The 18,608-nt window shown below is 39.7% G+C and overlaps 1 protein-coding gene across 2 annotated transcripts in view; it reads left to right on the plus strand.

The window, feature by feature from the left end:
* Window positions 1-17,613, plus strand: part of CACNA2D1 (calcium voltage-gated channel auxiliary subunit alpha2delta 1) — a 653,332-nt gene extending 635,719 nt beyond the window's left edge. For both annotated transcript variants that reach the window (XM_075926367.2, XM_006117144.5), the window contains 3 exons: window positions 137-249; window positions 6,017-6,099; window positions 15,450-17,613. In XM_075926367.2, coding sequence (XP_075782482.1) covers window positions 137-249; window positions 6,017-6,099; window positions 15,450-15,566 — 313 coding nt within the window. In that variant the 3' untranslated portion in view covers window positions 15,567-17,613. The remainder of the gene's footprint in view (window positions 1-136; window positions 250-6,016; window positions 6,100-15,449) is intronic.
* Window positions 17,614-18,608: the final 995 nt, after the last annotated feature.

Genomic DNA, 18,608 nt, shown 5'->3' on the forward strand with positions numbered 1-18,608 from the left:
AAAAAAAGCTGTCCCCTATATAGACAATCTATAAAGTTGTGCTATCTGTGATCTCATTAGTGAATGTAAAAAGCCAAAAAGCCTCTGAAGATAACCTGTAGCCTTTTTTTTAACTGGAATTTTGTTTCTTTTCCAGACTTTATCATGCAGAAAAGGTTTCAAACACCAATCTAGTGTTTATAATTAGTGACAGCCAACTGATGTGCCGCTCCTGTGACCCAAAGCCATTGATGCAAGCAGAAAAGCCGGGTATCCTTGAAAGTCAGAACTTCTAGTGACATAAACTGATGTTTGTTGACCAAATCCTAGAACAGGATATGGAGAAACATTGTCTATTTATATTCATTTCTTTGACACACATCACTTTAGTATTTGAATCATCAGATGATTATCAATTGGATTTTGTATAGAACAAAACATAGAACGGTCTCTGAAGGAATCATTTCAAGTTTGCTAAGATTTTTATTTTTACATATATTTGATAAGCTGGTCTTAATACCTGTTCCCAGCCTTTGTTACCAGGCAAAATCACCTGAAGCCTGAACACTGGAATGACTCATCAGTAGGTCAGGGCAGGCATCACTGCTCTATGTAGTGGCTTGTTGTCATAATTTCCTGGTGTTATTGTAGCTTCCTGGAACCAGGGTGTTCTGCGGAGAACCAGAAGGTTCATCCCAAGCCCCACAGTTTGTCACAGAAGTTGGTGACTGACCTGAAGCAACAGAAGGGGGCAAGGCTAGGGTTGCCAGATGGTTTAACCAAAAATATTGACCCCCCCCTCCCCCCCCCAAAAAAAAAACACCGGGGAAAAAATTCTCTTGAGGGGAAAAAAAAAGACCAAAGTTGTTGAGCAAAAAAAAAAAAAGGACTGCTGGTGGCCATCCGCCATCTTGTCTTCCTGCTCTGGGCCAGCCAGCTCCCTTACAGACCCAGGTAAGCACCTGGTATTTTTGCCTCCTAGCCGGGAAAAAATCAGAAAATACTGGAGATTTTAGATGTCCGGTATTTTCTGAATTTTTTTACCAGACAGAAGGTGAAAATACCGGACACCTGGCAACCCTAGGTAGGGCAGAGCTTCACGGTTACATGTTACCTGAGGTGCTGAGGACCATTAAGCACGTATCACCATGCTAGTTTCCCTCCCCTCAATACAGGGACAGTCTAAAGAAGTGAAAAGCTCCTTTTGGGGTGTATTGGGTGCGCTGGGGTCTGCAGCCATTTTGAATAGAGCTGATAGTATAAAGAGAATGCCTCTGCTGAAACATAACACAGAAAGCAGAGCCCAAAACAGGGATAATGGGGCCAGGACCCTCCAATTACTGTACTGCTAGTGTGGCGAGGTTTTGCAGGATGCAGGAGCAGCAGCTGCCAATAGGTCTCTATGCGGGGGTTGGAGCTATTCTGGCCATATAGTATCTCTGTCTGCCTCCAAGGGGGCTTCTTTATAGAGGACAAGAAGCAGAGAGGAATACAAGGAAAGCATAGACTGGAGCCCTGCAGTAGTATTGGATCACAGTGCAATACTGTGTTGTAGTTGGATTGGATAGGCTCCAATAATTTGTGGAAAACACCAGCTCTCTTGTTGGCGTGTTGTAAATAGAGTTTCAGTAATGTAAAGCAAGTTTTTCATTTAAAAAAAATTAAGGTTTTAATACGTACATTTAAGCAATAGATAGAAAGAGATTTGATGTCTGTTATACCAGGAGTTAAAGAATATTTACAGGGTTAAAGCAAGGTTAGTTTTATGATTTTAGTGGTAAAAGGATACAGTGCCGGCTAGGTTTGTCAGCATGTAGATGGATATACGATTAACCTATAAGCCTAGGCTTATTGGTTAATCTTCTTGACTACATGCATTGCCTGCCCCTCCACCCCCGCGCAGCCACTGCATCAGAGGCAGAAGAGGGTTGGGAGCCATTGCCCACGAGGAGCTGACTTAAAAGCTAGCTCCCCACAACTTCTGGATCCGCCTGCTCCCACTCATCCCACACTCCTGCCTCTGATAGCGAGGCGGCAGGCTGGAGCCAATACATGCAGGGAGCCAGCTTTCAAGCTAGTTCCACGCATGCATCGTGTCCTACAGAACCATCTGCCCCCCATCGCTTGTATGGGGGGAGGCAGGAGCCAGTGCTGTGGGGAGCCAGATTAAAAGCGCAATGGAGGCGGGTGGGGAGCTGGTTTTTAAAATGGCTCCACAGGCAGATCAGCTCCTGCCTGTCGCCCCACGCTGCTGCCTCTGTATCGGAGGCAGCAGTGAGGAGTGGCAGCAGCTCCTGTCCATGGGGGGTCCAAGCTCCCCATGGACAGGGGCTGCTGGTGCAAAGCAGCCTCCGTGTGCAGCAGGCCCAGGCTTACCATGGACAAAGGCAGGATGGCAGCAGCAAGGATGGCAAGGGGCTCCCCGGGAATAGGGCTGCAAGTGCACTGGCTGCCAGTCCTGCCCCCAGGGTCTATTGAATAATCGTGTAACCACTAAGATTTAATGTGGTTACATGACTATTCAATTACACGATATCTAACATCCCTACTGCTGGGCCCGTCCAAGCTCCCTGCTCCCAGGCTGCTGCACCCAACTCTGCTGCCAACCCTGCCTGGGCTCCCTGTCCCTGGGATGCTGGCCTGTCTCCACTGGCAGCCCTCGCCATGCTCCAGCTACCAAACCCTCTGCGCTGGACTCCCAGCTGGTGCCCGCTCCCAGCTGCTAGGACTTTCTAATCCAGGGGCTCTGTGGTCCATCAACATCTGGGTCCTGAGGGACAACAGATGCTGCCAGACCAGAGAGTCCTGACCCTTTTGTTTGGTTGGTTTTTGTTTTTGTTTTTTTAGTCTCTCTCTCTCTCTCTCGGGATTTTCAGGACCCAAAGTTTTTTCCAGCTGGGAGCAAGATAAAAATGCAAGAAACAATGCAGGAATGGGAAGGGTTTTTTTTGTTTGTTTGTTTGTTTGTTTTTCAAAAATACCACACAGGACTTGACTATAGAGCTTTTGTACAAGTTGCCTCCCGCCTTCAGGCCACTATTCTGAATTATATCAGCTTTTCTCCTGCTGTCTGTGGGCTGCTCAAGACTATGGCTGCTCCTTCTCATCTCCCTCCCTGGTAAATAATCCCAGCCACAGTGACACAAGCAGCATCGGCAGCACATACTGTGCCAGAGCAATTCTCCTTGTACGCTTCTTTGGCCTTTAAGTACACAGAAGAGGCCTTCCGGCACTGAGCTGGGAGCCAAAATCTGACTGCTTAACATAGACTGTAGAAAAATATAGTGGCTAAAAAACATATTCCTGACATGCAGGGAAAAGAGAGATTAGCAAATCCTAATTTTAAAAAATTGCTTCTCCTATATCAGATGGTAAAGCTCCTTATGGTGGAGATGATGGAAATCCCTTGGCAAAATATCAATACATATTTAATATACATTAAATATCACATTAATTATGACTGAAAATCTGTTGGCCCTTCAGATGAAAGGGAGGGTTACTCCAGTGGAAGCAGCATTTGTAGCATAGTAGCGCCCTGTAAATGTAGGTTGCTACCCTGACCAACTTAGCTCCATGTCAGCTTGATTAATTGTGGTTACGGTCTACAGGTTGCGTACAAGGCCTTATTAAAGGGAATGTAACAAGAAATGGTGTAACTTTCCCAAGGGGCACTTTGCAAGTCCAGGGGCAGTGGATGACAACTTCAACAGCTGGCCTGGCTAACTTTTCACTAAAGGAATTGCTATACGTAATTTTGACCTGAGCATCACTAAGCCAAGCTTTCTTTTTGCAACATGGGTCCATTGTGAATTGCAGATGTAGCATGACAACACCCAGATGGGAAGTGCTCTTCCTCTGTAGGTGTCTATTAAGTGTTGCTTGCTGTAATCTGGTAGGATATGCCAATGTAGATGGCCTTTTACATATTATCATCCCTGTTTCTAGCTCTCCCTCCTCCCATAACCTAAATCTTATCACCTGTACACCACCCTGGCGTCGATGGGTAGATGGATCCTGCTAGGATGTGAATTAGGGAAGAAATTGACCATATATTGTCTTTTCACTTACATTTTTTTAACATTTTAAGTTTAGGACCAAATCCCATGTTATCTTGGATCCTGACCACAGTAAATTAGGTTGTGCCCTGTCTTGCACTGGGACAGTGGTAATGACTTTAAAGTCTAGTTATAATAACATTTTCTCTAATGGTGTAAAAGGAATGCCTTGAGTGCAAGAGAGCTCAGATAAAACCTGCAAAGGCCCTAATATGTTTTAAAGCATTAGATTTTTTTTAAAAAAAAACCTAAACTAACATGGAAGTCCTATTCCTGTTTCTGCCATTGACATGATGTGCGATCCTGACTTCGCCATTTTGTCTGTTTTCTCTTGCACTCTAAAGCTGAAATCCTAAGAAAAAAACTTTGTCCTTTATTATGGGCTAGTCTACAATGAAAAATGACACAGCTACATCTCTCAGGAGTCTGAAAATCCCTCCCCCGAGAGAAAATAGTTAAGACAATCTAAGCTGTTACATAGACAAGAATTATTCCATTGACCTAGATACCACTTTTTGGAGAGATGGATTAACTGTAATGAAACATTCTGTTTTTAGATTGCTTATTTTTCCCGTGCATAGTCTTGCAGTGTGTATCTTTATTACCACGATTAGGAACACTAGAAGGTTATCTTTCAAGTCACAGAATGATAGGACTGGAAGAGGGACCTCAAGAGGTCATCTAATCAAGTGCTCTGTGCTCATGACAGGACTAAGTATTATATAGATCATCCATGACATGTGTTTGTTTCACATGCTCTTAAAAATCTACAAAGATAGATATTCTATAACTTTCCTGTGCAATTTATTCCAGTGCTTAACTGTTCCAATAGTTAGGAAGTTTTTCGTAATGGTCAACCTAAACCTCTCTTGCTGCAATTTAAACCCATTGCATCTTGTCTGATCATCAGAGATTAAGAAGAAGAAAATGTACTCCTCGTTGTAACCTTTTATATACGCGAAAACTGTTATGTCCTCTGACAGTTGTCTCTTCTTCAGATTAAACAAATACGGTTTTCTCAGTCTTTCCTCATAGGTCATGTTTTCTAGACCTTTAATCATTTTTGTTGTTCTTCTCTGGACTTTTTCCAATTGGTCCGCATCTTTCCTGAAATGTGATGCCCAGAACTGGACACAATATGGAAGAATTACTACTGGTGGCTTACTTACAAAACTCTTGCTAATACGTTCCACAGTGATGTTTGCTTTTTTTTTAAACATTGTGACACTGTTCAATCATATTTACCTCATGATCCACAATGTGCCCCAAATCACATTCCTCAGTACTACTATTTAGGCAGTCATTTCCCATTTTGTATGTGTGCAACTGGTTGTCCCTTTCTAAGTGGAATACTTTTCAATTTTCCTTAGTGAATTTCATCCTATTTGCCTCTGACCATTTCTCCAGTTTGTCCAACTCATTTTGAATTTTAATCTAATCCTTCAAAGCACTTGCAACCCCAGCCATCTTAGTACCATACACAACATTTATCAGTGCTCTCTGTGCTGTTATCTAAATCATTGAAGATGATATTGAACCGAACAAGAACTGATCCCTGCAGACCCCCCTTAACACGTTCTTCCAGCTTCACTGTGAATTACTGATAACTCTTTTCTGGGGACAGTTTTCTAGCCAGTTATGCACCCACATTATAGTAGCTCCATCTAGATTGTATTCCCTTAGCTTGTTTATGAAAAGGTCATGCAAGGCTGTATCAAAAGCCTTGCTCAAGTCAAAACAAAGTACGTTTGATCTGTATTAATGTCATTTTCTTTAATAAGGAACAGTAACAGTGGGCCGTTAATGTGATGCAACCAACATCATCATAAAGCCATAGCTGCCAAAGTATCTGTCATGGACAAGGCCATAAGTATTTGGCCCTGCTTACGCTGTGTTTGATAGTAAAAATGAAATTAAAATGTTGCTGCTGTTAATGTGTTGTACATGAAAAAAGAATGCTACATTCCTTAGCTAAAGTTTAGATGAAGGTCCAAATCCTTGTGAAATGGTGAAGCAACCAAGATACAGAAAGGGTCCTGATGTCTGCTTTGACAAAGATGATGGGGTAAGATTGAACTCTTAAGGACGTAAGACTCTAAAATAGAGTCTTTCCATGTGAAAGCAGTTATAGGTGATATTTCAGAACAACAATAAAATCTGTGTTTTAGTGGATCTGACAGCTCATGACATAACCTATCTCTCTTTTAACATACTATTTGTTCTGAACCATAATCAATTTATTTCAAATGTCCTATTATTAACATTAAATTAACAGTTGCTTTTTTTAGCCGCTTTTATTGTAAGCACTGCACTTTCACACATGATTCCTGGAGTAGTAATAAGCCAAGAAACCTAGTTTTCCGCACATGGTGGTGCCAAAGACAATTCCTCCATGGCTCTGGCAAGCATTCATTATTTCTGAATACTGAAAAGATACTCAGGACCAGATTTTTAAAGGCAGGTAGGCAAAGAAATGCCTTTAAAAATCTGGACCTTACAGAATGCTATTTTTATATGTCATGCCTCATAGGAATACTAGGAATATGTGTCTTAATGTGTATTGACACTGTGTGCCAGGTTCTCAGCTCATGTATATCTGCATATTTCCACTGAAGTCAACTGATTTTCACCAGCAGAAGACCTTGCCTTCTGTGTCCACAATTTTCACTTTTTCATTTTTAAAGATTAGAGCCAAAGACAAATCATTTCTTTAGGAAAGGAAAAATAGAGGGATAATTTTTAGAAGGGTAACCGTGCTAGTCTGTATCTGCAAAAACAATGAGGAATCCTGTGGCATCTTAGGGTATGTCTGCACTGCCACCCTAGTTCAAACTAGGGTAGCTAATGTAGACATTCGAATTTGCAAATGCAGCCCAGGATTAAAATATCCCGGGCTTTATTTGATTGTTCCCAGGCTCCGCCATTTTTAAATGCCCCGTATTTCGAACTCCCTGCCCGCGGTTACATGCGGCATGGGCTAGGTAGTTTGAATTAAAGCTCCTAATTCGAAGTACTGTTACTCCTCCTGCAATGGCGGTGCCTGGGAACATGCAAATAAAGCCCGGGATATTTAAATCCTGGGCTGCATTTGCAGTTTCGAATGCCTACATTAGCCACCCTAGTTCAAACTAGGGTGGCAGTGTAGACATACCCATAGAGATTAACAGATATATTGGGACATAAGATTTCATGGGTAAAATCCATTTCATCAAATGACTTGGGGTGTGTCTAAACTACAGGGTTTTTTCAAAAAAAGTAGCCTTTTTTCGAAAAACTTCAACTGCTTCTAGACTACAGCCGCATTCTTTCGAAAGTAAATCAAAAGAACGCAGCAGTTTTTTTCAGTGGCAGTAAACCTCATTCTACAAGGAATAATGCCTTTTTTTTAAATTACTCTTTCGAAAAAAGGCGCTATTGAATGCAAACTGTGCTTTTTCGAAAGAGAGCATCTAGACTCTCTTTCGAAAAAGCGGCTCACTTTTTCAAAAAATCTGCTTGTAGTCTAGACACTCTCTTTCGAAAGAGGCTTGTAGTCTAGATGTCATCTTGGAGTGGGAGTTAAAGAAGCAGAAGTATATATAAGGGAGAAGTTGCTTGTGTTAATGGAACTAATCAAGTCAGGGTAGAAGTGGGTCATTCGCAGCAGTTGTTGTGGAGATGTGAATATCCAGAAAGGGAAAATTGCCTTTTTAATGTGTTAACCAATTGAAGGACTTATTCAGTCCTAAGTTATAGTCTTGAATTTGCAAATGAATTCCCATTCATCTGTTTTCCTTTGTAACCGTTTTTTGAAATTCTTTTGTAGAGGAATGGCTACTTTCAATCCATTACTGAATGACCCGGGAATTTAAAATGTTCCCCTACAGGTTTATATGAATTACCATTCCTGACATCTGATTTGTGTCCTTTGGTGTTGAGACTTTCCAGTTTGTCCAATAAACATGGCAAAGGGACACTGCTGGCACTTGATGGAACATATTGCGGTAGTGAATGTGCAGGGGGACGAACACCTGATGGTGTGGTTTAGGTACTTATTTGCTGTGATGATGTTGCTTGTATAGTAACACACATGAACCTGTATTTTACAGCATTTGACTCCAAAACTGCAGATTTCATATTTTTAGAAACTATTTTTATACCTGTCAAGGCTGATTCCCCACTCTGACATGATGAATGCAGAAGTGGGGGCCCATAAAAGTACCCCAAAACCTTATCTTTCCAGGCTTTGGTATAAAACTCCTCCCCCCCAAAAAAACTAGATTTTGGGGGATAAAAATTTGCTGCCACCATCAAGTGCTTTTGAACCCACAAATGGGTGGACACTTGAAACCAACCCCAAGGTACCCCAAGCTCTTTTCTCCAAAGAGCTTGAAAAAGAAAGATAAAATATAAACTTTAGTCTGTGGCTGCTGTCCCCTCAAAGGCATGCAGATCCCACAGACAGATTTTCCAGGACACAGAACTTAACCAATACCAGGTTAATAAAAAAGAAAAAACTTTTATTCTCAAAACAATACTCCTGTTGCAAGCATGACTAGTTGGAAAAAGTCACCAATTAATATACTCATGGGGACTCCCATGGGCTCAGGACTTAGACACAAAAGGGAGAGAAACCCATTTCTAACAGCACAGACATCAGATCCAAAGTCCCACAACAGAAAACAATAAAACCTAACAGATTTATCTAAACTTTACTCTACTTACACATTATGAAAAGTCTTTTTCTTAGAGAGAGACATGTCTTCCGTCTCCCTCAGTATCTAGAGCAAACTGGCCCAGAGACAAAAGAGGGAAAAACCCAAAAATTCCTTTGTCTCAGTTTGAAAATCCCTATCTGAATTTTTATTAGCTGACTGCTACCTGGCTAGGTACAGTTAACCCTTTAGTCCCCAGGCTGCTGGCCATCCCTCATGACCATGACAACACCAAGTGAGTTTATACCTGTGACAGGTTTTCCTAGCTTGCAGGATACAATTTAGTAGTAATTTTTTACTTTTTGAGGAAATATTCATTGCTTGGAATTGAATACCTTTCTGCATTCCTAAACGTGTGCCATGACCTTATTTACTAGCCACATCTTTCGAGGACTTATTTTCAACCAACAGGACTAGATAAATGGTTTTGTCAAAGCAATTGCAAGTACCACTGTTTGACTCTGCTTGATATAGCTTAATCCGCGCTGCTCTTTAAGCAGATGTCATGCCTCAGATGTTCATTATGGTTACACAAGCCTAAGCCTTGGGAGTGAATGCATTTTCTTTGAAGCCCACGTGTTCACAAAGTCTCCTGTAAAAAACTGTCGTTTTGATCAGTGGATGTAAAACAATTGGCTTCTACAGGGACTGAAAAAGTGTCCTAAATGCATGAACTTTTCTAACAGATATCGATCCAAGTGTTGTGTGTGAAAGTAAAACTCTTGCTCACTAGCTTGATGTGCAATTGGTGTGTAAGTCGTGTGTTCTCTGTAACAGCGGAATATTTTGTTTAAGTTTATTTGCAGTACTCACTATGAGTCTCTTGCTCTTGGGTGGATGCTTTCACATTAATTCTGCTAACTGCCAGCAAACTGCATGAAATCTCATCTTGTATGTCTTTTTTTCTGTGTTTTCTTTCCTTTCCTCTACTTGCTACTTTGCCCGTTATTAATAGGATCAGCCTATATGCACAACGAGTCGTGCCTCTGCCATGATGTCTTCTCCTATCTTCATTTTTCTGCAAGTTTTCATATGGTGTGGATGGTCAGTTACTTTCTCTAATTTTTTGGTTTAGTTTGGTTTGGTTCTTTGCATAAAAAGTGGCTTTTTTTTTACTAACTAGCAAATGAAAGAAAATGGAACAAAATGGGTCCCCAAAACAGTAATTTGGAACAAATTCCTGTAACAATTTAAGGGACAATTACAAATTCAAAGAGCTCTGCCCAAAGCTTTTTAAGTCTTCACCCTGGAATCAGGAACCAGTCAGCTTTGTAGGCTGCAATATCTGGCCTTCTATTCATATTGCTGTCATTCCCTTCCTTACTGGTCCTTCAGAATGTTTATTGTTTCCTGTGTTCCTGGTAAAGATGAAAAGGAGGAGGAGGAAGACATCTAGGACAAAATTCTCCATAGTAATAAGCAGAGGTATAAAGTAGTTGGAGGAGATTCTAGTTCCTGCAAAACTAATACTATGCATGGCACAGCATAACTGAATGCTGTCTTTAGGATTTGCAAAAATAATTGCTGTGGAGAACATATGGGGAAATTCATAGTGTTGCCAAATCCAGACAGAGGTTGATGATCAAAATACTAGGACTAATTGTTTGTTTTTAGGAATGAAAAAAATTTTTTTTCTTTTTAAAGATGAATATCCAGTAAAACAGTGCCATTGGCTAGTAAAGACCAATGAGAACTTTGCTTCTAATAGTAATGTGGATGTACATTTCAGAGCACGAGATTCAGCGCTATAATTCTAGAATACTAGTGTATGGAGACATCAGATTCATAAAGAAAGCTGAGTCTTTCCATGTTATGTTTACTGGAAAGTCTGAGCTACCATCATTGCTGCTAGTTTAGCAAATGATCTGAGAATCATTATCAGAAAGCATATTCCTTGCGCAGTAGAAGTGTGTCAGAATATAACAGTATTGGTATACATTCTCAGGAGACCACTAGAGGGAGATGCTACCATGACTATTATTGAAAAGCTAACAAATAAAATCATTATATTATATTGTGATGGGAATTATTGCAATGTTAAAATATAGTGTATATGTGTATATATTCAATCTCTTTCCAAATGTTCTAAATACATTGTAAGATATGTTTTGGATAAAACTTTTTTGAAGGGTTAAGTACATAGATTTGTGTTGCTAGGGTAATATTTATAACCAGGTAAAAAAATAAAACAAGTCAGTTGTAAGAGTTCGTCGTCTTTACTGTGTTCAGTATTGGAAAAAGCTAAATCACTTGTACACAATGAAAAAAAAACCTTCATGCTTAGCTTCATAGCTATATGGGAGACTTTTGAGCTTCGTAAATTGTATTAAATAGTCTCATGACTAACAAACATAGAAGCTGAATTGGTGCAATTGAAGACTGGGAGGAGTTAATTACAGTTTCTCTCCAACACTAGTCCCATGTAATATGTGAAGATCAGATCTTTACTCATATTGAGTATCAGAGGGGTAGCCGTGTTAGTCTGAATCTGCAAAAGCGATGAGGAGTCCTGTGGCACCTTATAGACTAACTGAAGTGTAGGAGCATAAGCTTTCGTGGGCAAAGACCCACTTCGTCTTTGCCCACGAAAGCTTATGCTCCTACACTTCAGTTAGTCTATAAGGTGCCACAGGACTCCTCATCGCTTTTACTCATATTGAGTAGTTCCTTTCTCTACAAGTAGCTTTGCTGAAATCAAGTAAGGTTCTGATCATATATAGGATTCTGACTGCAAATTTAAGTGCTAAGGTCCCAATTCCTTGTTCAGGAAGTCAATCCAAAACACCTATGGAAGCAAGCCCTTAAAGCACGACTTTAACAGGTGTGTTCTCAGCAGCAGCAGATGGAAACTGGGCAAGTAGCAAAGTCAGACTCTTATTTGGTGTAAATCAGCTAATTAATAACATTAATATTTTGTAATATGAAATTAAATTTAGCTATAGTCTGCTTCTTAATGGGTACAAACAAGTGTTTATGCATTCCTTTGACAGTCCTGTTCCCAATAGATTTTGATACTTTGATTTTGATGACTGTTAACGTGAAGATACTGAATTAAAATGGTACTATATAGTCAGAAAATAAGCCTGCCTAAAGATATTATAGTAGGACTTCCTAATTGGAGAAAATAGTGTTTGGATTTGACTCTCTTCCCACTCTTTCCTCTGAACCCTTGATGTTTAGAAGGATTGAAGAGTGATTTTTGACTATAGAAGAGTTCACACTGCTAGAATGGAAAGAAAGTGACAAAAAAGATTCTTGTCAGTGAGAAAAATATCCATACTACTGATGATTAATAGAAAAGGTAACAGACAAATTGCTTCAGTTAAACATTCTGATTCAGGACTGAGTAGTGTTATGAATTAGAAAACAATATATCCAGTGTCTGCCAGTGTTGGCAGATGGGAAGAAGAGAGTGAAAATTATGTGTAAATAAGAATGATTGTGAAAGAAAAGGAAATTCTGGGCAGCTTTCCATGCAGTTAAATTACTTCAAAAGGTTACCCAGCCATCTTCTGGAGCAGGAAAGGACCATGGAAGCTGCTTGCTATCAACTGATCTAAAATTAATACTTGGAGGGAAATAACAGAGATGGCTATGACTCAGATATTCTTCATCACTATGTTGGACACTTATGGATGCACTTATACAAGGAATCCTGGGGTGAAAGTTCACAGAAAATTCCAGAACAACTATGTTTCTTTAGTAGAGCTGGTGAATGGAGAAAGACATTTTTATCAGATATTTTGAAGATGACATTGTAAGGCTATGGCTTCATCAAATCTGATTATGCTCTCATAACATATTTTAGTAGTGTGATTTAGTAGTGCTACTCATTTCTTCCCCCATCACTTCTTTCATCAGCTTTATTTTCCATATCTATACAGTTATAGCACATAGGAACCTTGCTAATTATAATACACATTGTTGGGGAAAAAAAACAAGTAATTTAAATCAGTATCACTTGATTTCTTCCTTATTGGGGATAACTGACCTTTGATTAGGTCAAAAGAAGCTATCTGAAGAGATTTTGAGCAATTACAATGAGTGAATCTGTGAAGATATGTGCTCCATTATGGGTGGTTCTTAGGCCTCAGAAATTCAACACTACAGTATTTAAGTCCGAAACAACTTGCAAAACTCAAGAGTAAAATCTCACTAATCTTTAACAGCTTATTTTGTGGGAGATATCTCCTTGGAAGAGCTCCAATGATGTGACTCTAAGTATCAGAAATGTGATACAGAATATCGCTTATTGATGAACCCATATAAGAAGAAACCATCACTGATAATGTCCTTTCGAGTAGTGCTCTCTTTAAGGTAGAAGCAATTGGCTTAATTTTTAGGTCTGGTGAATAGAAGACAAAATGCAGGCTCAAAAAGGAAGCCTAGTATAACAACCCTGAAAGTTCAGTGCATCTTCAAATCACAGTACGTCACTCCAAACTTGTGTAACAGAGTACACTCAAGGCTTACTTGTTGATCAGTAACGTTTTGAATTTTGGGGTACATTCAATGAACAAAACCTTAAACCAGTAGAACAGAAGCTAACAAATGAAAGAAGTCATCATCTTTGCAATGGCTGCCTTAATAAAGAATAGAAGAAAATATGGAGCTTTTTTAAATTTTTTAATTTTTTTAAAAATTTTTATCTTTTACTTTTTTTTTTGCAAGAGAATGACCTAAACAATTTAGAATCATTTGAATACTTATTGAAAATATCGTTGGTTTCTGATAGCTTGTCTTGGCAGTTTAACCTCTCAGAGCAGTGAAAAACCGAAGACCTCTCTTCTTCTCGTCTGAAAGAACTCCTTGATTTTCCAGAGAGAGATTTTAAGATGGGTCTGGCAAGTGTTGCAAGTACATTTTTTAGGTAGATTATGGCAAAAACTCTACACATTACAGATTAAGGATTTTTCATAGCCACGCCCTTTGATGGTGCTTGTAAGACAGATGTCTAGTTTCATATTTACTTACATTGGTAAGAAGACTTAGAAGCCTTCAGGGAAATGGAAGCTGCTGACTGATGGTGGCAGTTGTGGCCCATTATCTGCACCATGATATAAGCAAGTGGCTCTTTGGACAGAGGAAATTGGAGACTAGGACAAAGAAATCTTTGCAGAGAATATTAGGAGGAGCCAAGTTTAGGGCAAAGGCTTAGGTTTAAGATTAAGTTATGTGTTATTGGCGTTCCGAAACTCAGAAATTTGGACATAATAAAATAGACTAGACCCTCATGGTTTAAATCAAAGTAGCTACAATCACGCTATACCGGATTACATCAGGTGTGGGTTTGGCCTAACATACATAGTTCTAAGGTCTAGAACTTGCCCTAAACTTGTCTTCTGTAGCACAGAGCAGACTTTCAGTGCATTTCCACCACTGAAGCATAAGCTTTCCACTTGGTATACTTTGAGCATTTCAATTTTGCAGGAGCCAGATGTAACTTCTTCCATCTGTGATAAGATATTTCCTAAGATAGGAAGAGAGCCTGAATGAGGAGACCCTGGCTCCTTCTACCATCGATACAGAGTAAAACCACTGCAACAACAAAAAGCTTTGCTTGCTGGGAGGGTCATAGGGCTGTAAAGTTGCCTCACCCAGCAACCTGAGAATGTCCCAGGCCAAAGAAGAAATTCTCGAGTGGTCCTGACTTGATGCTGGGGAGAGGGTAGGGGAGAGGGCCTGGCTGCAGCACCTACTGGGCCCTGGATAGTAAGGCATAAGTTTCATCAGCATTGGGACAGGAGCTATAATTCGCTCAGTTACCCCCTACCTACAGTGCATCAAGTGCACCTCAGCTAGACCAGAAGCCGGGGCTGTGATCCTGAGGATATCCACAAACATTAAAATATTTCATTCATGATCGTTAAAACCACAGCCGATTCAGAGATAACTGTGGAAGAGAGGAAGGGGCTGGAGGGATGGTGCAATCCCAGAGATGCCAGCACTGTGTGGCATATGGATTCCTTGGGGACCATTAACAGCTGGTGCTAGTTAGAACTCTGCTGGGTTGAAAGTGGCTCCTGGCAAGCCCCTGAACTGGAGAAGGTAAAGGTGGTGCCTAGCATGGCCAGATCTGAATATCAAGCCTTTGGAGATTTCACAGGGTGTTCAAGAAATCGATACAATATTTGGTTTCAGCACTTGAATATAGTGATAGAGATCAGAGAAGAGAACTGACTTCCCTTTGGTCTGGCAGAATACACTCATTCTAAATGCGTGCCCTTAGAGTATTGGGCATAGGTTGGTTGGTTTCTTTTTTCTTACCCCCAAAGATTTCACTGCTCTTCCTTCTTTCCTTGCAGGAAAATGGTGTTTCGGGGGTGGGGAAGAGGGTCCAGTATTGTCAATGTAGAGAATTAAACACATTTATTTTCGGTCAGATAGTGATTTAGGGCTCAGTAGTTAGTTTCACAAATTATTTCTCATCAGAATGTGCACTCATCCTGCTTTTTCTTTTATGGTGAGTAACCACAGTATGTGTCTGTAAGTATTTGTCTTTGCTTTTACAAGGATGTTCTAGGTATAACTTCCATAGCACTTAATTTAAATATTCAGATTGTTGCCACCACTAACAATATGAATGGCACACTAGGGAAAATGGTGTATTTGAGACCAAAATCCATCCTGCAAAGTAGATCAACATGTAACAGGCTAGAGTGCAGATTATTTCACCTTGAATGCTAGTTCATGCTGAACTATCTCATTTTCTTGCCAACAGGAAGATTCGTCAGACTGTGGTGGAGTCTCTGGACTGAGCCCATCACTGTGGTCTATGGTAGGAATCCAATTTGTCCTGCTTTGGCTGGTATCTGGCAGCAGACATTGCCAGTTATGACCCTGTGAAACCAAAATCTGCGTAACTAATCAAGACCCTGCCAAAACGTTAGCCCTCAGTTTCATTTTCAAAGGGTCAGCTATTCAGACAGCAGAAGAACAGCAATGCCCACATCAGTCTATGTGAAAGATCCAAAATGACACCCACAGTGGCTGCATGTTGGACTGTCAGATCCTTAAACTCGTGTGAATGCTGCATCATCTATGCCATCAGAACAGAAATCTATATGTGCTTTATTGAGGAATCTAAGATTTTTGTGTTCATTGTTGTATCGTTGATGACTTCATGTAAAAGGGCTCCCCTTTAAAATAGCTTATGTATGGTATGATTTTTATTTATTTTTATTTTAGCATTGAATTTATTGCAGATCCTATATGCTATTACATACACACTTGTGAATTCACATTTATTTAACCCTGCTCTTTTGTTCTATTAATGCCATTATGGCTGCTTTGAACATCAGTTATGTCCAGAGTATAAAATAGTTGTCATACTTCAGTTTGTACGGAACTGCTTAGTGAATTTGAAAATATTAGCTAATGTTCCTCAGAAGTTCACCACGACTGAAATGCCTTACAATATGTGGTTTATTCTGCCAAAATCAATCAAAACGGGCGGCTAGCTAAGTTTTGGTAGGTTCATAAGCTATTGGTTTTAAAAATAAAATAAATCAAGAAAGAAGCTACTGAATTTTGAAATATAAAGGTGTTTGAAAGTTTGATGTTTTATCTAACCAAGTAATTTTCTTCCTGAACTGAATGTCATGTCCCTCTCAGAAAGCTGTTAATTTCCATGTAATGATCAGCGCGCTCTTCACAGTGCAGTTATGTAACGCTAGCCAAATCCTTCAAAATGCTCAAAAGAAAAAGCTTGTGAATACAAAATGTCTTTGTGATTATTGAACGTTGGTTTCCAAGGATATTTTGCATGATGATGCTGCTTCTTTATTGTTTTTAAGTTTGTTTTCTTGAATGGTAGCGTATAGTCCATTGAAAAGATAACCGAGTGATTCTTTTGTTGTGTGAGAAACTGAACATTGCAATGTGATGCAATTAAATAATCTTAAATTATATTGTTAAACAGAGCTCTGAATATACTGTGCAATGAAAAAAGCTAAGAAAGTAGCTTAAATTTAGTTGGCTGGACAAAAGGGATGAGATGGATTTTATACAGATTAGTGCTCTCACAGGAAAACTTATGTACAGATATTTTAAGTATATAAAAATCAGATTTGACACATTTATTTTTGAAGAGAATATGTTGTTCTGAGATTCATGCCAGGTTCCCCTTTTGTTTTCATAGCATTGTTGCACCCTATAATGTTTAAATTCCTCCTGTTGCTATTTTATATTGAAAATAGCAAGCTAAAAAGAACAAGATTTCCTGGCTGCTGAAATTAGAATGGAATCTGAACAAATGGGGAGCCTTGAATCTATATGTATGCACATTGATACTTGATTGTTAATAATAATAAAAAATTGTTTTATACAACCTTGTTGGTGATACAAATTAGTGCAGTAAATTATAATATCACACTGTAGAATAGTGTACATGCAATATATGATTTGCGCTTTTTTCAGAATTTAACAGTATTGCAAGACAGCTAAATCAATGAATGTGCAACTCTGCTGACGTGCAACTCTCTGCTAACAGCTGCAATATGCAAATATCTACATGGTACAAATCAGTTGTTGTTTTAAACATTGAAAATGCAAAATTGTGGTATGTATATGCTGGGAAATTCCTACTATAATCCTGAATGTGTCAAAAGCTGATCATAATTATTAGATGTGCATTAATATACATTGAAAATTGAAGAACCCACTCAATTCTATAACACGGCTCACAAAATGAGATGACTACATGTAGCTGTGCCTAAGATTAGTTGGGGTTTTTTCCACATTGCCCTTGATTCCAGATGTGTATAATCCCATGTTTAGGGTTACAGTGCTGGGAAAATGGAAAAAAACTCACATTGTTTAATTATCACAATTAACTGTTTAATGTCTGTAGGAAAATAATCTGATTAAAAGTACAACTGACTGAGTCTGGTGGACTCCATTTCTTCCCTAGTGAAGATGAGCTGATTTCAGGAGCACAGGATGAGGATAATTGGGGATCATTCCCTTCCATTGGCATTGCTGGCGTTCCCTTCACTCTGCCTATGCCTGGTCACCACACAGAAAATGCCAACTGTAGTTTGTCAATCACTGGAGCACCATTCTACAATCCGCTTGCATGTTGCCAATGACATGCTCGTAGCAGAAAGAGGTTTGTTGGATGGGGTGATATTTATTACATGGATGAAGCTAACCCTCAGCTTATTAAGTATTTTTCTTTTATAATTATTTGGAAAGTTACCAGAATATTAAGTGCTATATATTTAAATATTTCCCAGAAGAAAAGCCTTCTTGGAAAAGTATGATGCTTACACTTCCAGAATGATGTGGAGTACGTGTGTCTGTACTAGATTTGTTAAAAGAGATGGGTGGAATCCCATGTTACTTACTGAGGCATTAATTGTGCCCATAGAGGAGGTTGGTGCAGAGTCACATTGCCCCAGAAAAACTGCCATCAGCTCCTGACAGTGTTCCCGCTAAGCTGTGCCATAGCACAGCTTCACAGGTGATTAATCAGCCCTGCCCAGTCAGTCAGCTTCATGCTTGGAGCCCTGAGCCACTCATAGAATCATAGAATCATAGAATAATAGGACTGGAAGGGACCTCGAGAGGTCATCGAGTCCAGCCCCCCGCCCTCAAGGCAGGATCAAGCTCCGTCTACACCATCCCTGACAGATGTCTATCTAACCTGTTCTTAAATATCTCCAGAGAGGGAGATTCCACCACCTCCCTTGGCAATTTATTCCAATATTTGACCACCCTGACAGTTAGGAATTTTTTCCTAATGTCCAATCTAAACCTCCCCTGCTGCACTTTAAGCCCATTACTCCTTGTCCTGTCCTCAGAAACCAAGAGGAACAAATTTTCGCCTTCCTCCTTGTGACACCCTTTTAGATATTTGAAAACCGCTATCATGTCCCCC

This window comes from Pelodiscus sinensis, chromosome 1, assembly GCF_052426305.1.
Source record: "Pelodiscus sinensis isolate ZL-2025 chromosome 1, ASM5242630v1, whole genome shotgun sequence".
Lineage (NCBI taxonomy): Eukaryota > Metazoa > Chordata > Testudines > Trionychidae > Pelodiscus > Pelodiscus sinensis.